The following is a 22,799-nucleotide window of genomic DNA, read 5'->3' on the forward strand; positions in this document are numbered from 1 at the left end:
GTTCTGTACCATCACGATAACGCATCGTCACACACGTCCTTGAAAGCGATGGTTAAATTGGACCAATTACGATTCGAATTGGTTGCTCACCCACCGTATTATACATTCTCCAGACTTGGCCCCCAGCAACTATTATCTGTTCCCAAACCTCAAGCAGTGGTTCCAGGGAAAGAGATTCACATCGAATGAGGAAGTCATCGCGGAAACCAAGGCGTATTTCGAAGGCTTGGACGTTTCGTGAAAGGGCATCTAAATGTTGGAAAATCGCTATACCAGTGTATCGCCCTCGAAGGCAACTATGTTGAGGAATAAATATAACTTTGCACAAAAAACGCTTGTTTTCATTAAAAATCCCACTTTTCAGCCCATGTAGTATATACTCGATATATCGAAAGTCTGCTTGTAGGAATTTCACCACGAGTATATGTAACCACTGTTTCGTGACAAATGTAAAATTATGTACATCGACACGGACAGTCTTATATACTGCGTCGAGTGAGGACGTTTACGTGACTATGAAACGTGATATCGCTAGATTCGACACGAGCGATTATCCGATAGACAACGCGCACGGTATGCCTCTAGCGAACAAAAAAGTATCCGATCTGATGAAGGATGAAAATAACGGTGCGATAATGATCGAATTCATTGGTCTCAGAGCGAAGATGTCCGCGGAGAGAGTGAACAGCAAGAAAGAAACTAAAAAGGCGAAAGGCATAGAGAGAACATCATAGCGCGAACGATAATGTTCGGCGATTACACGCGGTGTTTAAATGAAGAGATCGAAATGATTCATCGTCAATTGTATATACGATCTAAATTGCACAAGGTATGCACGATATCCGAATCGAAAATCGCTCTGAGTCCAAATGATACGTCGCACCGAACTCGACGGAGACGTTACCGTAGGGGCATATATATATTGGCGAATATATATATTGTATATATATGTATCATCATTTATATTATTATTATGTGTTTTACATTTTTATATTTTCATACAGTATATGTATTACTATTATGCTTTATGTATTATCTTAATTTGAACTTCGTGTATATTTTTTTACATTTTTAAATATTTTCATACAGTATACATGTTACTATTATGTAATATTATCATTATAATTTACACGTAATGCATATTTTTTACATTTATATAAGTATTATTATTATGTTTTAAATAGTATTATTTATTATGTATTACTATTATTTTCATTTCATGTATCGTACATTTAATACGTATTTTATATCTGTATACTGCAAAACGAAGACGAATGGAAAGTAATAAAAATATACGTTCATATACTTATATTGATATATTTTTTAGAAATAAAATATATGAATCAAAATTTTATCAAATAACATTGTTTTTATGTATCCTTGAATTGTGCGATCCACCGAATCTCAGCCATTTAATGTACACCTTGTCTCCCTTCCTGCGCAGTACTTTCTCCACGAGACACACGTCCGGATGAGTAGCGTGATGCAACTCATGCTCGTAGAACGCTCCAGCGACGCATTTTCCGCGATAATCCTCCAGTAAATAGGTTACAGGATTGGTATGTTGCATCTTAACGATTGTAAACTCCTCGGTGGTCCAATTTGGCGTGTAACCCTTCTCAAAAATCGTCTTGTATTTGCTCACGCTTACCGAATCGCTCACGTTTACCGATAGTTTGAATTTTACAGGATCCGCAATTTTTAGCGCGCTATACACCGTGTCCAAGAGTTTTTTGACGATCGCGGAAGTTACGTCGACAGGTCGCATGCCGATGGTGCTTGCGCGTGTTGTAATCTGACACGAGACGATGTCGACGTCTCTCGGAGCTAATTTTTTCTCTCTTTTTCTCAGATTTCTTTTTCATTCGACGCGTAATAAACAGGGTACAATAAAATAATGTATCTTTTCTCGACTGATTCGTTTCATGGATTTAATTTATTATAAGATCAGTTTCGCGAAGTTCCTCGATGACAGCATCTCGTTATCGTGAACGTTGTTGCCTGCTCAGTGCGAAGCGTCAAGCAATCGTACGAGACGATCCATCAGTTCGTTAAGATCATCCAGTGCACGTAATCGATCGCGTTATCGTTCAGTGTCATTACATGAGGTAATCCTTTTCCAGATTTCTTCTTCTGTTTCTTAAGTGTGATCAACATCAACGGCGCGATTACGTGTTTGTACTTATATCCCCTGTTGCTCAATAATCGACCCTGCGAATGGTATTTGTGTTTGTGCGCGTTCGTCATCAACAGCATGCTCTTATACTTGTGTATATCGTTTTCCGTGTAGAGGGCATCGTTGGGAATTCTCTTGAAAATCAATTCGTAAAGACCAGGTGTACCAGCGTATCGTACGCCGTCGGTAATTATACTGTTCGCGTCATCCACGTCGAAACGTTTATTGCCAAACATCAGCCCATCCTTGTGTAGGTAAACGCCGTACACGTGATCTATACCGCTCTCTTTATCTTGCACTCCGCTTAGAACAGTCTCGACGCCTTTTGATTCAGCGGGCCCAAGACGGCTCGTAACGTATCTCGACCTTTCGATGTTTGCAGCTGATTGTGAACCTTCGTCACTAGCGAGTCTTCCGTTTCGAAAAATGATTCTATCGGTGGTACGATTTTGGATTTACGCAGTGTGGAGGTTATCGGTTGTACACTATCGTGCGATTGATCATTGGATTTATGCAGAGTCGTGGAATGCTCGAACGTCTCGTTCGCTTCTTCTCCCTCCTCTTGTTCCTCTTCTTCTTTCCTTTCATGTTTAGAGGCTGCTCTTCGTCGCGCGATTCTCTCTTTGTCGCGCACACGCCCGGGATGTCGACGAAAAATCGTAGCGGCTCGATAAGAGATTTAAAATGTCTATCCAATGCGATGCCCTCCTCAATTCTATCGGTCTTCAGAGCGCGATGTTTCTTGCGGACTAGCTCGTCTTCTCGATCTCCCTCGCGATTTTTTCACGTTCGCGAACATCTGCCATGTTAAATCCTTTTCTGTATCATCCATTTCTGAGCACACTCTTTATCTATAACTAGAAATCCATAGTTTTGCTGCCAGTCGCGGCACAACGTGCAAAATTCGTCGTATGATGTCGGTATTCACATGATCGTTGTAAACATGTTTCAAGTTGATACCATCCTGTTTGAACAGGATCAGAAGGTTCGCGTTGTCGCGTATCAGATGTTTAGGCATCTTCGCGTATGTCTGACAGAGATAGAAGCAGTCGATGTTCGCGTGGCAACCCATTGAAAAGTATTCTCTCACCGTATCCTGTATGCCACGTCATCAAAGATAAAAATAAAATTTGGATGCGCCTCGCTCGGTAGAACAATGTCACTGTTGTTGGAGAACGTAAAGTAGCCGATTTCATCGATAGACGTAAACAAATTTTCGAGATAACGATACTTTGGCTCTTGTAACGATTTCGAATAGACGTACACGTTCTCGAAACGTACACCATTCGGGCTCTCGAGTAAACTTATGAGAACGTTGGTTTTATCACAATTCGACGGGCCGCAAATGATCGCGCGTATAGTACTCGGCAGCATTTCGCCGTTCTTGCACTTCTCCACGCTGCCTCCCATCATTCGCGATTTCGCGTCGCAGTTCGTGACGCGTATTATCAGCAGTTGCAGCACGAATTTCATGCTCACACTAAAGGCTACGCACTTTCGAACGACTATTTAAAGGCGCACGAATCTACAAGTCGCATAGTAGCAAAATGTATCTCGCGCTGTATCATCCTTTCGATATTCAAGACTTAAGCTGAGCAACTGCAGTATATACCGAAGGTCGTACTTTTACGCGTGTACGGTGACTATATCGACTACCTGTGGTACAAGCTTCCGGAACACGGATTCGGAGGTTCGAACGTATTGCTGCGACGAGCACTACAATCAGCCGTGGCAAGGGACGCACATCGACAGTCCCGCACCTAAGATAAAAGACTGTAGCGAATGTCAGCGTCGGGCGGCAATCTGTTGAATCGAGCGATAAACGCGCTTCCTTTCGAGTTACATATTCCGGGCTACCAGTTTTGTGGCCCGGACATTCGGCTTATGAAGCGATTAGCCAGAGGTAACGGGGGCATAAATCCGTTGGACGCGGCGTGCCGAGTACACGACATTGCGTATTCTCGGAGCAACGATCTCACGATAGACACGCGGCAGACAATTTACTAGCCGAGAAGGCACGGAAACGTCACCTTTGCGAGAAATTCGGTTATGAGCGAGAGAGCTGCTGCCGTTTGGGCAGCGATGAAAGCAAAGACCAAGATCGGTATGGGCATGAAATTGAAAATGACAACGAGGAAAAAAACAATGAAAATACTTCCAATGGCAAAAGGCGAGGCGGTGCGTTATCTTTTCAGCCAATGTTGGGCGCGCTCGAGTCCTTGATTGGCGGAACGGCTAGTATGACGAAAGCGATAAATGATAGCAAAGCTGCGCGACATCAGCTCGAGGAGCTGCAACGTCACGATCGCGCGATGGAATAGGGCCGCGGACTGTATCTCGCTCCGTACAAATACGAACGCGGACTGTATCTCAGCTTTTATAAATGCGGACAAGGTGTAGCAGCGAAGAAAAAAAAAATACGCCAAAGATAAAAATGCCCTCGGGTGCAACAACCAACGCAATTGGACGTGCTTGCGAGATGTATACGCGTACCGTACTTTAAAGGTGTTTTCATGCGTAACACTTTACCGATGAGCGGCGCATGCCGAAACGAAAGCGGTATCGTGAATTTGGACGATGCGACGGGGCCTGGTACTCACTGGATAGCGTACGCGAAGAGGAACAACCGCGTCGTATACTTTGACAGTTTCGGTAATCTTTGACCGCCCAAGAAACTAATGCGATATTTCGGGAACGGTGCTACGACGATAGAGTATAATCGCACATCCTATCAGACGTACAATCAGAGCTTCTGCGGACAGATGTGTCTGCGATTTCTACAAGTAGACGTGCGTGAATTTAAAAAGCTTGACGAGGTGCTGTGAAATTTCAGTATTAGTCGAACGCTTTTTCCGTCATGTCGCTGACACTTACGCTAAGCGAGAAGAGTACCGTCCTCGCGGCGAACTCATACTTTCCCTCCATAGATTTGAGTGACGGCGATTACAAGCTCGGTCTGGCGATTTTTGAGATTTATCACACAATACCGAATGTAAACGAATCGAACAATAAATTTTATTTTGGCAAAGACGATGCAAAAATTATAATTCCCGAGGATTTGTACGAAGAGCGAGACATAAATGAATTTTTGAAATGTACGATTTTACAAAAATGTCCGCACCGCGACGCGCTTGAAACCGTTGAAGTAGTGCCACTTGAAACCGTTGTAATAACAACAACAACAACAACAACAACAACACAATGACACTGGTGACGATAATGGTGAGGGTGGAGAATACTCGATTACGCTCTGCGCAAACTATTATACAACACGATGCGAGATTAGATGTGCATATAGAATAAACTTGGGCAAGCCCAACAATATCGCTGCTGGGATTCTCGTCGAAACGTATACTGCGGCCGTGAAAATAGCACGAGTCGGACAAGTCGATCAACATAATGAACGTAAACGTTATCCGCTAGAGTGTAACGTGACCGCAAACGCGTACAGCAACGGCAAATGTGTGCACACGATACACGAATTTTTACCGAGTGTGCCGCCAGTATATAAGATATCGGAGAGGCCGGCGCAGATCATTTACCTGCCGATCATCGCACGGAGCATTACGGATCTAACGATACGCGTTGTCGACCAGAACGGATGATTGCTCAATTTTCGCGGAGAGGAGATCACTGTCAGATTGCACGTGCGACAGCGACAGCGATAACGCGAGTGTGAGATGCTCGTATTGAACAGAACGGAGCGCACGCAGAGAGATAACGCATTCTTAGAAGGCCGGTAACATCACTGCTCCATAACACTCGCATCCAACTGCATCAGCAAGAAGAAGCTCAGCGCGTCGAACGTTAAATTTTTACAATTGTTGGGATTCGCGATGCGCAATTTTTGAGATGATTGATATCTTGAATATTTAATATTACCTGTGAGCCGATCTTTAACGCATCGTCAAGATTGAGACTCACACATACAACCCGTTCGCTATCATTCGCTACAACATTCGGGTACAGTGATGAGATAAGAATACCCATACAGCAACAGGATTTATACACGTTGCCATGCGAAAATTTTCTCTACGTCAAAGGAAGATTGACGGTGAAAAAGAAAAATGATCAGATGCCAACGACGTTTGTAAATAATTGCGTGGCGTTCGTGTTTGATGAAATTCGATATGAACTCAACGGTGTGGAGATTGACCGAAACGTGAGCATAACTAGCACGCTCAAGAATTACGTATCAATGATGTACGATAAAGTTTCGATTGCGCTGAATGCTAGATAGAACTCTAGATCCGACATGGAGGAAAGACTTTAATTTTTGCGTACCGCTCAGCATGCTGTTGGGCTTTTGCGAAGTTCACAAACGCCTGATTGTCGACGCTCGCCACGAATTGATTTTGATACGAGCGCGCAATGACAATTGCTTGGTAAAAAATCCTATGACGGAGTCTGAAGTTGAATTATTTAAAGTACAGTGGCGGATGCCTCACGTTGCGTTAAACGAGGTCAATAAATTATCAATGCTGCGAGCATTAGAAAGCGGTCGTTATCTGAGCATGAGTTTTCGCTTGTGGGATCTGTACGGATATCTTCTGTTACAGAATACGACCAAGCATTCATAGACTATCAAACGGTGACTCAGCTTGAGAAGTCTCGATACGTTATCTTTGCTTTGCAGACCAGTCAAAAGAATATCATGTCACAAGATGTTAGCGTGTTCGATGATTATAATTTGAGTAACGTAAAAACTTTATCTAAATTCAGCGTTTTATCCGTACGACGATTTAAATCTGGATTTTGGCAAAAAAAAATACGCCGTTCTATTTAATATGTACACGCGTTTTCGTAGAGCATATTATGGAATCGATTGCTTCGATACGCTACTCATCGTGCTTTCATTTATCGAGAAAGGGTCTTTTGTGGTCATTGATTGCTCACGACAAAATGAATCCGTCAAGAATGTCACTGTGGAGGTACGCATAGAATTTGACTGCAAGGAGAATGTGCCCGCAAATACAACAGCTTATTGTCTCATCATACACGATCGCGTAGATCAGCATAATCCATTGACCAACGTTGTGTGCAAAATCATCTAAGTGCATATTACGTTATATTGGGTCATCTAAAAAGTCCGCGGTACTTTGTCACTAGATATATGACCATCAACACACATCTAGTGACAAAAAACCGCAGATACTTTTTAGATGATCCAATATATAAAAGTAAACGCATATTTAAATTATATATTTGGGTGTATGACATTATTCATTCCTTTTTTATTATCGCAGCGCTATTATACATAGTGCGACAAATATGTTCCCGGACAGGGCCTGAAAATCATAATTGAAACAACAATATGCATATTTTTTGGTTTTATTATTCAAAATATTCTCCTCTGGCTTCAATACACTTGTTACAGCGATTCAATAGTGATTCAAATGCATGTTCTAGCTCAGTTTGCAGAATTGCCTCTAGTGCCTGTGTAGAAGCTGATTAGATGGTCGGAATGTCATCAAAAAAGCGACCTTTCAATTTCAATTTCAATTTTGGGAATAATGAGAAGTCGCAGGGGGCCAAATCAGGTGAATATGGTGGATGGTTTAACATAGAGACGATTTCGAGCCATTGACGGACAATCAATGAAGTGTGACTCGGTGCATTATCATGCAACAAAGACCAATTTTCTGGATCACGATATTCGGGGCGAATACGATGAATTCTGTCCATCAATCGCTTTAAAACTTCGAGATAATATGCACCAGTAATTATTTGACCAGTTGGAACAAACTCTTTGTGGATAATATCTTTGCTATCAAAGAATGTGATGAGCATTGATTTTTGATGGAACTTTTCGTATTTTTTTTGCTTGTGGCGAATTTTTTAACTTCCATTCCGCATTTTGACGCTTAGTTTCTAGGATCATATTGAAAGCACCATGTTTCATTACCCGTAACAATTAATTTTAGGAAGTTTGGATTATTTTCTGCGACTGCAACGATGTCTCTGGAATAATTGATTCTCGCTGATTTTTGATCGCTTCTTAATGTGTGTGGAACAAACTTAGCATAAACTTTCGTTTTACCTAAATCTTCATGTAATATTCGAATCATTTCTCTACTGATATTTAAAGCTTTCTTCATCTTTTTAGTGATGCATTGCGATCGTTTGCAACAAAATCACGTACTTTTTCGATCATTTCCGGTGTTCGAACCAAAATTGGCCGTCCTGATTTTTTGTCATCTTCAAGGGTCTCTCTGCCTTCCAAAAAACGCTTATGCCACTCAAAAACAGCTGTACGACCTAGACATTGACTGCCGTAAACTTGTTGCATCGATCGGAATGTTTCTGATGCACTTTTACCAAGTATTGCGTTAAATTTAATCACTGCTCTTTGTTCCATATTAAAATTTCTACCTCGACCAAAATCTCGTTTAACATGAACTGTCATATCTTCGTTATATGTCAACCAAAATGAAACTTTGACTGATAATAACAAAATGTTCAACCTTTAAAATGCATGTTTGAACGCACAGATGTCGCCACTGGTTGCTGAGATGTGGTTCGTGTCCGGGAACATATTTGTCGCACTGTGTATTATGCACACGGCCAGCATCTTCGCACTCAATGGTACTGCAACAGACACTCACGACGTATTAAGCGTTCTCTCTATTTAAATTATTAAATAAAAAACATATAATAAAATATTTTTGCATGCGAGAAGAAGGTACAACAGGAGTGACAACGCGGCAGGAAAGCTGACGAAACATAAGAGGAAGAAAAATGGTAAGTATATGCGGTAAGTGTATGGAAGCCTTTGTTACCAATGCATTTTTGAGATGGGCGGCGGCGGCGGATAATGAAAAAAATACGGAATGCATAGCGGAATGTCATCATGTTTATGTAATCAATCGACCGGGGTCCTATGTTTATGTAAACAGCGATGCCGCCGGGACTTTCCTCGCGCTTACGATTATTCCGCGCATTCCCCTCCGCGCCTACGAGTATCGCCCCGCGCCCCCCTCAGAGGACCTGAGTCAGAACCACCCCTATATACCTACTCACCTTGCACAAAAACGATGATGTAATTATAGATGGCAAAAGATATGATGGAACACCTTGTACGAGTTAATTTTCATGAAATTTTCCAACGAAAGTATTTGCAGGGATGATGACATACAGACTTACAGGAACATTTTGCTGATGACAAATATTCACCGACGCGGTCATCCCGCCTGAGTAATCAAATAATTGGATAGTAAGTGATACAAGTATAAGAACATAATAGCGCCATTGTTGTCGGGTAAAGAGTTGGAACAGAAATAAACAAAAAGAGTGCATTTGACGCTAAACGATAACAAGATCGACTATATCCGTTGAGACGATCCCAACGAAATTGTGAATCGTCTACAATTGCTCGAGATTTCGTACCAAGCTGGTCAGAATGATCACGACAATGAGATTCTGTTGATTATCGAAGAGCTTTGCGAAGCCGGTCTAATTATAAATTAACCTCTACACACGTCAGTTGACATCGCAATGCCGATCAACAAGTTTGGACTATTGCTTGGAGGAGGAAACGAATCGCACTATCAGTGACATAGATTGCTCAGAAATTACGTGTGCGATAACGTTCTTTGTATAATCGCAATCGACTTTGACGCAAAGTCGCGCAAGATTCGACGAGTAACGCTACCGGCGGATGATGCTGACGCAGCAAACAAATGATACGTGCAGCAGAGTGTCCAAGATTTGAAAGATCGTCTGAATGAAATCGAGAGGAAGATTGCAGCCTTACAAAATAATATGCTGGTTATGTTAAACAAACTTGAAGAGATGATTCGAGAAGTGCATCGTGCCGAATAATTATCCGCAATGTCTGAGAAATATCTGCTGATTGATAAATTACACGCTCCGGCGAGAAGAAATTTTCCGCGAAGACACGTCTGAGTACACGATATGATGATCTGTAACAGGCGGATGTGATCGTCCTCACACATGATTCTACCACTACATTCTCACCGTGGATGTGCTGAGTAAGCACGCATGGGCCAAGCCGCTCAAAGCCAAGAGCGGGAACGAAGTGACGAAAGCGATCGCAAAGATAATTCGAGACGATGGAAGATGTCCGAAAAATTTTCATACTGATAGAGAAAAGGAGTTTTACAACTTGGATGTGCAGAAACTCTTAAAGAAGCATAACATCGACCATTATTCTACGCATTCCGTAATGAAAGTCTCGAGAGATTCAACTGTACGTTGAAGAACATGTGGAAACAATTTACGCATAATGAAAGTTACAAATGGATCGATATCCTGTCGCGTTTCGTATCGAATTACAACGCCCGCAAGCATCGAACTATTTGTTGCGTCAACATTACCGCGATCGCCGACAGTCTCTTAATCACAGATTACAATCAGTGTTGCTAGCGGAGACGCGTTTTCTCGCGCACGTGATTTCAATAATGTATTAAGTTCACAAGAATACGGTTACCTTTAGAATCTCTAGATAAACTACTAGATTTTAATTATTAGGCTTACAATAAATAAAACAAGAAATGTAATTAAAATAAGATAAAAAAATTATAAATATAAGAATAATTATATGTAATTAATATAGAAACGTGGGGAAGAACATTAAAATAATTTTAATCATCTTTTTACATATTTTAAATAAAATATTTTGTTAGACAAAATCATAAGAATACCAACATTTGTTGCAAGGATAAGGAAAACTGCCAAAAACCTTACCAGTATTCTTTACAAAAATATATTATCTAATCTTACATTGCCAGAGCCCGTCAAGGAATCGTCACATCACGCTACAGAAATATAGACATGACTGTTTTGTGGCGCATGCGCATTAAAACGCGTCACCGCTAATAACACTGATTACAATCGCGTAAAGATTGCTGCTACCGCGCGATACAAAGTGGATGATTCGGTACACATGAACAAATTCAAGACAGTCTTTGATAAAGATTACACGCCGAATTGGAACACACAGGTGTTTAAAATTATCAAAGTGCAACAAACTAATCCAATAACGTATCTTCTGGAAGATTCTCACGGAGAATCTATTGCTGGAGGATTCTATAAATACGAATTGCACAGTGGATATCGGCACCGTTCAGTGGATAACGGACGCAAGTGAAATGTCTCTCTTCCTAACATAGAAATTTCTAAAACGTAGCGAATTTTCTCCGATTAGAAATAAATGATTAAAATTTTTGACTTCATTTTTGTTCTCCTCCTCTTCTTCCTCACTTTCTCCCTAATTTCTGCAACTACTTTCTCTTGAGCTGGGAAGACTCACCTTCTTTCACGTTGCGACTCCACAACCATATTCACTTTATTTTACAAAAAAAGATACAAAAGATACAAAAATTTTCAGTAAATTTATATTTCATAAAAAGATTTAACAAAATTTCTTTGAATATTATTCGTATTTAATTTAAAAAACGTATGCGTGCATAATATTTTCCGATAAAATTACTAACCTTTATCGGAATACTCAAACGGGACGCCGCACAGTGGGAGATCCGAATAAGTACTCAAAAATCCATTCATTCCAGAATTTTGATAAAATTATGAAAAATTATGGTTTTTCGGATCGCTGATTTCGAATCTAATGTCAAAATTTCAAAATTCAAAATGACGGATCCAAAATGGCAAATGATTTTCTACGATAATTATCTAATTTTTATGAAATTCAGTATATGATAGTTTTTCAGTTCGCTGATTTTAAATCTGATGTTATAACTTTAAAATTAAAATTAGCGGATCAAAAATGGCGATCCAGAAATACAAGAACGAGTCAATTTTTCATGGAAATTTTTTTTCGGGGATTTTCGAGGTCGTTGATTATACATATCGTGGATTATACATTATTATTTTTTAAATTAATGATGACGGATTTAATATTGCTATCTTCAAAGTAAACATTTAATGAAATTTTAAAAAGCCTAATTCCAACTTTTTTTTAAATTACTACTGCTCTTTGCCATACATACTATGCAGAATCACAAATCGAGGACGTAGCGTCGACTCCATTTTGTTGATTTTTTTATTTTTTAATATTTTAAAATTTTTTTAAATATTTTACTTTAAATTTTTTTTATATTTTATTTAAAAACTTTTTTTATATTTTAGTTTAAAAATTTTCTTTATTTCAGTTTTAAATTTTTATATTTTAAACATTTCTTAAAACTTGTTAAATAATTAGTATTTAAGTGTAATTACGAATCATCACACTCTCATTATTCAACTTCGTATCAAACTTGGATAAAAATTTGTAAGACTTTGAGTCATCTTCTTTCTCGGTTTCTTCGTTTGATTCAGAAAGTAAATACTGATCGAAATTAGGAACGTTAAACAAGTGGATTTTTTCTTTAGAGATGGCTTTGTGAATTCTTTAGACTGTCTTTTCTGAATTCGCGAGTTAAGAGTAAGTGTAGATACAATGGGATCAGAAGTATCTGTAGTTCTGTTAAATATATTCTCTATTGTTGAGAGACAAGAACATTTCCTGCTGTGAACAAGTCGAAGCATGTATAATCTTTATTTCTGCCTTCAGAAGCTTCTTCACCTAACTGCCGACTGGTAATAAGCTATTTCGAATAATATCGGCATCATGTAAGAATTTTATGAATAGAAGCAGGCATGGGATATCAATTGTACTTGCTGACGTAGATTTTTGTAGTATTCCAGCATATATTGTCAAATCAGGATTAATAGAAAATTGACACAACGCAATTAAGATGAATTAAAAATTTTTTATCATTTCAAGGTCAAGTTCAGACATTCAGATAATATTTCTGGATTTTTAAATGTTCGTCGCATTGTGATACCATTGTTATTGGTTCCCTTGCCGCCTGCTTTTATTTTATCGACTAGTATACCTAATGAATACAGAAAATTGTAATTGAGCTCCAAATTTATTCAAAATTATCACACAAAAAAAAGTGTAATCATATAATCATTCAAAATTTTGAGTTTTCAAAAAATATTTATTTACAAAAAATTATGAATATTTAACGAGTATTCATTTTTATTCAAACAAAATATAAACTGAAAAAAAACTCCAATAAGCAATCGTTATTTTTAATTATAACCGGCACTTTGATCTTAAGTAAAAAGAAATTAATTTTATTTATATTTGTCATTGTAATATTCAAATTTTATGAAGGAAACTTAGAAATTCTTTATAAAAATATTTTAGAAAGTAATACACTTTTAATTTATAAATATCTATTTGATAGAACGCCATACATACTAGCTTGATCAAAAAGTTTCCGGAATTCATTCAGAAAATTCAAAATACAAGTTTATTCATCAAAAATGATATTGTCCCCTTCAAAGTACTCTCCAGCGACTGCAACGCACTTATGCCAGCGCTTGATCCAGCTCTCGAAACATTTCTGGAACTCTGTTATTGGTATAGCCATCAGAGCCGTCTTCGATTTTTCCATTACCTCCTTTCGGCTGTTAAAACGCGTTCCCCGCAGTAGTTTTTTGACTCGATCGAACAGAAAAAAATCGCAGGGAGCCATATCGGGTGAATTCGATGGCTGTTGGATGGTATTCGTTTTGTTCTTGACCAAAAATTCACGGATAATGATAGCACTGTGCAACGGTGCGTTATCATGGTGCAAAATCCACGAGTTGTTTACCCACAAATCCTTTCTTTTTTGGCGAATTGCTTCTCATAACGCCCAAATAATACTCCTTATTAACTGTCTGACCTTCTGACAAAAATTCGTGATGTACAATACCGTTGTAATCCATGAAAACCGTGAGCATCGTTTTCTTTTTCGACTGAAAACGACGTGGTTTTTTTGGTCTTGGCTCATTTGGAGCTCTCCATTCACTCGCCTGATGTCTGGATTGCGTGTCGTACTCATAAACCCACGTCTCGTCTCCAGTAATGATGCGTTTGATGAATGTTGGGTCGGATTCAGTCTTGGAAATCATGTCTTTGGCGATGTCAACGCGGTCCTTTTTTTGCATGAAATTCAGTTCCTTCGGGACCAACTTTGCAGCAACATGGCGCAAATCCAAATCATTAACTACAATGTCCTGAACGGATCCATAAGCAATGTTTAAGTCCTCTGCCAGTTCTCTGATAGTTAATTTGCGGTTATTGGTCAACATTTCTCTCACTTTATTGATGTTTTCGTCGGTTTTCGATGTCGACGGCCTGCCACTGCGTTCGTTATCCTCGACGGATTCACGACCACTTCTGAAGCGTTCATGTCACTCGTAAACGGTTGTTTTCTTTAGAACATCACTGCCGAAACAGTTTCCCAACATTTCTAAGGTTTTCGTACCATTGAATCCATTTTTAACGCAAAATTTAATACAAACTCGTTGTTGCAAATTCAACTCCATTTTTAAAACTGTAAAAAATCGAAAACACGCGCAGAGATAGATGTACTCAAGACGGCGTAATTTTTACAAATGTCAAGCTATGGCGATAAAATTTGATGGAAATGTCAATGATAGATGTGGCAACCTAGCCAAAAAAAAGAACTCAAATCAGCTGACTCAGAGCATCACCTGGTGGTCTCTTCCGGAAACTTTTTGATCAAGCTAGTATTCCGATATAATTCCGGTTACGTCACAGTAATGTCATAAACATAAATATGTTATAAGATATCTTGGGCGCGTCGTTCATTATAATCCGTGGACATTAAATTCCGAGTTATATTATATATTTCCAATAAAAATATCTTTGTTACTTATAGGTTAACAAGGACGCCTATTATATAGGTGACGGACTAAGCGCGCGATAAAATTGTTTTTATAGATTTCTGTTTTCTCTTGCAGGTTTGCAAGCTATAATGTGCAGATAATACAGAAATGAGATATAAAAGTGAATATGAAACGAAAATATTCGTAATCATATTCAAAAAATATTCATTCAAATGAAACGAAAAAGTATTTATTCGTTTCTTGACGAAAAAAGAAGTGAATTCAAATGAATATTTTCATTCATTTTTTTATTCATTTATTCGAATATTAGGTATATTCTCCGGACACACCATTATCGACTTTAAGATCCAATTTATCCCAACGAACTTTTTTTATTTCATGTTTTCGTTTAGCAAAGTATTCCTTATGCAGCACTTCTCATTTGCCACATCTGAATATCGAGCTTATATGCAAACAGCACTCCAAAAATCTTATCTATGCATGCAAGGGACTAATTCCATAGTGCAGTGATTTTGGATTTGGAAGAAATCTCGTGTATTTTTATTTGCTAAGTCATTAAACTATTTTGGAGTAGCTCGACAGACAATCGGACAAGTTAGAATAGATTTTGTATTGGTCAATACTACATGGGCTGAAAAGTCTCAGGATTTTTAATGAAAACAAGCGTTTTATGTGCAAAGTTATATTTATTCCTCAACATAGTTGCCTTCGAGGGCGATACACTTGGTATAGGGATTTTCCAATATTTCGATGCCCTTTCTGTAGTACGAAATGTCCAAGCCTTCGAAATACGCCTCGGTTTCCGCGATGACTTCCTCATTCGATGTGAATCTCTTTCCTTGGAGCCACCGCTTGAGGTTTGGGAACAGATAATAATTGCTGGGGGCCAAGTCTGGAGAATACGGTGGGTGAGCAACCAATTCGAATCGTAATTGGTCCAATTTGACCATCGCTTTCAAGGACGTGTGTGACGGTGGGTTATCGTGATGGTACAGAACTTTTTTCTTCGTCATATGGGGCCGTTTTTTTCTTTATTTCGTCGTTCAGTTTGTCCAATAACGCTGCTAATACTCTCCTGTAATTGTTCTTCCTTTCTGCAGGTCGTAATCGATGAAGATTATGCCATGCGCATCCCAAAAAACGAAGACCATAACCTTCCCGGCCGAACGTTGGTCTTTTGGCCGCTTTGGTCGGCTTTCGTGGCTTTTCAGCCACTCTGCAAACTGCCTATTGGACTCAGGCGTATGGTAATGGACCTACGTTTCATCCATCGTCACAAAACGTGGAAAAAAGTCCACTCGATTACGCTGCAACAACGCCAAACCGATCGTTGAATCATCAACGCGCTGCTGTTTTTGGTCGATGGTCAGCAAACGCGGCACCCATCGTGCCGATAGCTTTTTCATCTCCAAAACATCGTGCAAAATGTATTCCGCCCGTTCTTTTGAGATGCCCACGGCCTCAGTTAACTCGCGCAACTTCACTCAAAACGATTCGATGCACTTGCTTTGCGATTTCCGCATTCGTAGCCTCTTTTGGCCTTCCAGAGCGAGGTGCGTCTTCGGTGCTTGTACGACCCATTTTAAATTCACTAAACTGTTGTTCTCGAAGGAGCAGATGTGGGATAACATTTCTGCAACTATTTCAATGATTGTTCAGAAGTTTTTCCCATCAAAAAACAATGTTTGATCAAGATGCGATATTCCTGTTTTTCCATTTTTTTTACGAAGGTGAAAGTAACGCCACTTAAACGACTGTAGCTTGTAAACGAATGAACGAAATGTTATGAAACTTCATACATAAACTAGTGACAGATGAATCTCTCGAAATGAATCATGTTCATTTTCTAGTGGCATCACCTATTGAAAAATCCCGGGACTTTTCAGCCCATGTAGTAGTTCAAAATTTTACTGTCTATCAAAGTTGAGTATAAGCAAAAATGAATGCGTATTTTTATATTTTCATTCAAAACATCTTTGACAAACAACGTCAAAGGATCTATTTCATTATCAATATGTTCCTTTTCCATTTGAATTACGCATTATGATTCTTTCACGTGCAGCCTGATTGGATGACAAAATCACGCCGACTGCGACCATTGTTCTAGAATATTTCATTACTTCCAGTTGTCAGTCGTAGGGGGATGAGAGTAATTGCTAAAAGTTGTTCATCGTTAGTGTCTTTCGATAAGTATTGATATTGCTGCTTATGAGGTGAATGGTCAGTGTGGCCATCAAACCTCCAAGAACAAATTAACACTGCCTCGATTTCCGTAATTTTATTTTTCTGATAATAATATAGAATTACATCTGATTGTAAATCAATAATTTTGTTTGCAGTGTGATTTAAGAGTGCCTTGAAAACTAACTTCAACGTTGCTCTCAATAATGCTTATGAAATTTTTCGGTGGTCGATACAATTCCTTGGCAATTCGGACATAGTTATATGCCGGAAAAAATATCTGCACCTTAACTTACATAATTTTTCTTAGATAAACTTTGGTCTAGAAAATAAGCTAATGATCTGCTGTAAGCTTCTGTATACTTACTTTCGATTCTTCTAACCGCTTTCTTATTACAATTGAGCTGCTCTCTTGAATATATCTTATAATTCTAAACTAATCAGTTTCTCCAGACTGCCGCGCTGCGTGACGACAAACCATCAGTATTTTGTTTGGATCATGCTGTTGTTGAGCAGAAATTTCTGCTACTATTCGTCGTTGCGATCGACTGGACATTTCATCAAATAGTAGACATGGACGCCCTTTTTTGGAAGCTAGCATATATGAGCGCATATCATATTGCTGTAAGATCAAATCTAAAATGTGGAGTCTAATCATGATCCATTGGATTTAAACTTATATTTTATCTTTTTAACAGAGTTTTTGTTTACGTCTACTTTTTAGTGTCCTTATTACAGCTTTTATCTAATTTGTCCATGTAATATCTACATCACGTTTTTGCACATTCAATTTCCCTAATATATAGGTGATAGCTCCCTGAATATCAGTTTCAGAAGTTGCATTGCATTTGTTCAGAATATTCAGTATTTCGCGATTATTAAATTTTTTTTTTGATTCATTATAAATTATTTCTAAATTACTTTTAATAATAAAAAAGAAACGACTTTCTGTCAAGTTGGTATGATATGATTGACTAAAGAGTGGAAACTCTGTAGGTATACTTTAATTTATTCTATCATATAACGCTTAGCAGTTAAAGGCATTTTAGCTGAATCGCAGAGTGATTTTATCATCCACAACTGCTCTATTTATTGGTATAGTGGCTACATTTGTTATGCGAGTAAGCGCTTGACCGCGCGGTCCCCTATCGGTGACGCTACGTACCGGCTCGAATATCACGTGAATTACAAAATATATTACATTTTCGATTTCACAGCAGGACGTTCTCGTCTGGCAACAATTGAAGACGTATTTAATAAATAAAAGGAAAAAGGGCTACGAGCCTAAAACATAAATTGACAAACTGTATGAGTAGTTAAAAAAGTTTTTTTGAAATAAAACTATGTCATAAATTAAAAACGTAAAATATAATTTGACAATCAGAAGGTGAACAAACGTTTCGATCCTAGTTGGATCATTTTCAATGTGACAAATAAATTAGTGTGACAAAGTAAATTAACAACGGTAATTAACAATAGAGTTATAACGTAGATAAAAAACATAAGAGATCAAGTAAAATTCGCATTCGGACGCAAATTAACTATAAAACTCGCTCCAAATTGAGAGGAAATCAAACAAACGATTATAGTTGACAAAAATGTGCTCCTCCGAACCGTATGTGTGTATAAGGACGAACATGTTTTTGTTAGCAAGTATAAATTGTAATAATAAATTAACGGTAGAAGTAAATAAAAATAAAAATAATAAGAATAATAAGAAAAGTACGAATCGAGTCGCAAACAGTAAAAAGGAAAGTACAAATAAGTCGTAAATAATAAGTCAAATTTAAAGAAAGAGGCAAAAATTATCTTTGATATTATAAGACAAGCACATAAGAAAAAAGAGTAAATCGCCAACATGCATTGTATATGTATGATAAGTTTAGAACAAATAAATTCACAATAAATATCTTATGTGTGTGTCGAAATGATGTATTATAGATTAGGCAATGCGAATGGAATCGAAATTGATCGTCTCTCTAAGAAGCTAAGATATAAAGTACGACATATAAAGACAAGAAGGTTGAAATGGAAAACTAGAAAGGGAAGGGGGAAAAAATATTATATTTAATAAAATTGTGAATACTACCATTATATCTATATTTAATCTTAATTTGCGAATTCAGAAAAGACAGCACAGAGCTATTCTCAAAGAAGTAATCTATAATACTTACTTGATATTCCTAATTTTGATCAGTAATTCTCTTGCTGAATCAAACAAAACCGAGAAAGAAGATGATTCAAATAGCTTAAAATTTATTACGAAAATTTGTATAATAAATCATTTGTCTAATAAAGAGCAGTGCGATAAAGACGATTTGTAATTACGCTTGAATAATAATTGATTATTTTTAGAAAATGTTTTATTACATAAAAATTTTGAAATATAAAATTAAAAATTGGTATATTTAAAATTATAAATTAATTTTATAAAAATTAGACAACTATTATAGAAACTCGTCCGCCATTTTGAATTACGAAATTTTGATATAAAATTCGAAATCAGCGATCCGAAAAGCCATAATTTTTCATAATTTTATTAAAATTCTAAATTGAATGAATTTTTTGTCACTTATTCAGGTCTCCTGGTTCATGGTATAGTAGCGAGAAAGTAAGTACATATCTTTAGTAACGTAAAAGTAGCAAAAAATAGCAATTTGTTTTCATGAACCGTATTTATCCAAACAAAACAGAGTCAAAAAAAAATTAATTCTGAGGCCGCACGGACCGGCGTAATGGATTTTTATTGAGTCTTAATCAATTTGAATTAGAAATATTCGCATGAATAACTCTACCACACAAAGTAATGCAAATATTTAAAACAAATAAATGTATAGTATTAGGTGTTGGAATTAATTCGTAGCGTTTTACAAGTGATGGGAAGTACTTTCATTAATGTATTTTTTAATGCTCATGTGAAATAAATAACATTCTTTCATTAAAAAACGCTACGAATTAATTCCAACACCTAATATTATTATTTGTCCATTTTTAAAATCAATATAATTTTATAATTTTATACATTTAACTTGCAGTATGTATATATTAATAGTTTTAATGTTTTTTATATTAAAAATAGCTAAAATTATATATCGCCTGTATTTTGTAATCAAACGGCTGTTCATCACATGCAACCGAAATTTTATTATATAGTTCATTTATATGTTCTCTGAGATATTCTGATGACATATGAAATATTATTTTAAATAAATTTTAAGCACAACTTTTGGCCAAATTTTGAAGTCTCCTGGCCCACTGTGCCGTAAAAAAAGCCTTCTTCTTATTCGCGGAATAAAAAAGTGAGAAGTCCCTAATAAAAAATTCGTTAATTATAAATTAAATACGAAACATCGGATAAAAAAATCGGCAAAAGAGGAAGATTATATACCTGCAGGAAAAATTATTGCATTATCTCTCTCTTCCTTTTGATATTCTTCTTCTTCTCTTTCCATTTCTTCGTCTTCTCTTGTGTACTTCTCCCAACTGAGTTTCCTCCTCTTCCTCCTGTTCTTTCAAGAAAATGATTTTTTTCTTGAATTTTTCACTTTAATTAATGAATAGGAGTACAAATTAGTTCGGTCCGTTTTTTTGTTTTTTAAAAATGCATTTATTTCAAAACAAAATGAATGAATAGATTAATTAAAATATTGTCCATCACTGGCTACTACTTTTCCCCATCTCTCAGGCAATTTTCGAATTCCATGTCGAAAAAATGACTCGTCTTTGGAGGCAATCCAATTTTGGAGCCAATTTTCGATTTCTGCGAAAGAAGTGAACCTTGCCAAATCGTGCTGCATCCTTCGGAACAACCAGTAATCAGAAGGAGCAATGTCCGGAGAATACGGCGGGTGCAGTAAAACATCCCATTTGAGCGTTTCTAAATATTGTTTTACGACTTTTGCGACATGAGGCCGAGCGTTGTCATGAAGAAAAATAACTTTATCATGTCTTTGCTCGTATGTCCGGCCGTTTTTCTCGCAATGCTCAAACGAATCAATTGTAGTCGATACCGATCGCCTGTAATGAAATCGCCAGGTTTCAGCAGCTCATAGTAAACAACACCCTTTTGGTCCTACCAGATACAGAGCATGATCTTCGAACCATGAATGTTCGACTTTGTTGATGTTGAGGTCAATGGCAACGATTGATCGGGCTTAGCGTAGTATTTTTTCTTCTTAAGGTTGTCGTAGAATATCCACTTCTCATCTTCAGTCAATCCGATGCAAAAAATCTTTTTTTTGTTGTCTTTGAATCAGTTGTTCGCAATTGAAAAATCGCCTTTCAACGTCTCTCGGTTTCAGTTCATAAGACATCCAATTTCCTTGTTTTTGAATTATTTCCATGGCTCTCAATCGTGCAGAAACGGCTTGTTGAGTTACTCCCAATGATTCTGCAAGCTTCTCTTGCGTTTGACTCTGATCCTTCGAGTAATACTTCTAATTCTTTGTCTTCGAATTTTTTTGGATGTCCAAAGCGAGGCTTGTCTTCAACGCTGAAATCTCCATCCTTGAAACGTCGAAACCATTCCCTACATGATTTATCAGTTGGAGCAGTGTCACCATAAATTCGACGAGCATTCGATGGACTTCAGCTGTCTTTTCTTCCAATTAAAGCAAAAAATTAGAACCTCCCGTAAATGATGCTTGGTTAACACAAAATTCGATATTTCAAACACAGTAAAAATCAAGGTTTTTTATGAAACTCAAAGCGATATAAACTGAATATTATTGGTAGATGTCTAATCTCTCTGAAAACGCCAAGATCAGCTGTCTATGAACCATTCACAAGCTATCTTTTGGAAGCCATCTTTTGGAAAACGGACCGAACTAATTTGTACTCCCAATACAATTTTTATCTTTTATGAGAGAGAAGACCTCATTCGGCGAAGACATGCTCGGGAGAATTCACATTTTCTTCTGTATCCAAAAGTATTATATTAAGATTCCATCAATTGTTTTATATATTATCAAATTTAGAAATTATTTATAAAAAATTTTTATCCTAAAAATATTAACTCACCCGACAAGAGTTGGATAATCGGAATTTCCGGCCTCTCTTCTTTCAATTTCTGCATTAGAACAATACATGCTCTTTCTGCAAATAATTTTAATGCCACAAAATTACGAAAAATTCAATTTCTAATATTACAATTTTTTAATTTACTTACGCGACGGAACTGCCTCTGGCTCTTCCTCCGCGGAATGTCTCCGTGATTGGGGAAGAGGATTTATCACCGCTATTTTTTATTCAAATATTTTCTTCTAGAATTTATTTTTAAAAGTTATTAGTTAATTTATGCTTATATCATGTTAATCGTATTCAATTTTCAATTTTATTTTGAAATATTGAAACAAAAATGAGATATTCACCTTGGAAATTATGAGTAAGAAAATTCGCGATGTGTCCTTCCACGTTCTCCTCCTCATATCCAAAAATCCGTCGTATTTCCATGGTTTCGATGGCTATACAAAGAATACACTTGTCACTACTAAAGTATCCAATTGGTACAGCACCCCTAATATAGCACTCCTAATACGAATCTGAGCATTCGTAGTTGAAACCGAAATTCGCGTAATTACTTTCCGGAATATCGGATAATCCGGATAAAAATTTCTATGCGTTTATACATGTATTAAGTATCGAATCTAACTTGATACTTCTGCAAATTATTTCTTTCGCCATTTCACTTTTTGCAAAACTGACATTTTACTTTATATGTAACTTTATGTGAAATTTTCTCGGCACACGAGAAGCAAGCTTCACGAAGTGAAGC

General features: G+C 37.4%; 2 protein-coding genes across 9 annotated transcripts in view; both read right to left on the minus strand.

Moving 5' to 3' along the window:
- LOC105154647 (uncharacterized) overlaps window positions 1–22,799 on the minus strand; it is a 577,042-nt gene that overhangs the window by 511,628 nt on the left and 42,615 nt on the right. For all 3 annotated transcript variants that reach the window (XM_087408173.1, XM_087408174.1, XM_087408172.1), the window contains exons 2-6: window positions 22,396–22,488; window positions 22,194–22,287; window positions 22,046–22,120; window positions 21,901–21,942; window positions 20,415–20,530 (exon numbers count right to left, since the gene is read on the minus strand). In XM_087408173.1, the coding sequence (XP_087264299.1) occupies window positions 20,415–20,530; window positions 21,901–21,942; window positions 22,046–22,113 (226 nt within the window). In that variant the 5' untranslated portion in view covers window positions 22,114–22,120; window positions 22,194–22,287; window positions 22,396–22,488. The remainder of the gene's footprint in view (window positions 1–20,414; window positions 20,531–21,900; window positions 21,943–22,045; window positions 22,121–22,193; window positions 22,288–22,395; window positions 22,489–22,799) is intronic.
- Window positions 1–22,799, minus strand: part of LOC105144011 (uncharacterized) — a 488,432-nt gene that overhangs the window by 34,254 nt on the left and 431,379 nt on the right. The window lies entirely within an intron of this gene.

The sequence above is a fragment of the Acromyrmex echinatior genome, chromosome 7 (genome assembly GCF_024713525.1).
Source record: "Acromyrmex echinatior isolate Ae372 chromosome 7, ASM2471352v2, whole genome shotgun sequence".
NCBI classification, from domain to species: domain Eukaryota; kingdom Metazoa; phylum Arthropoda; class Insecta; order Hymenoptera; family Formicidae; genus Acromyrmex; species Acromyrmex echinatior.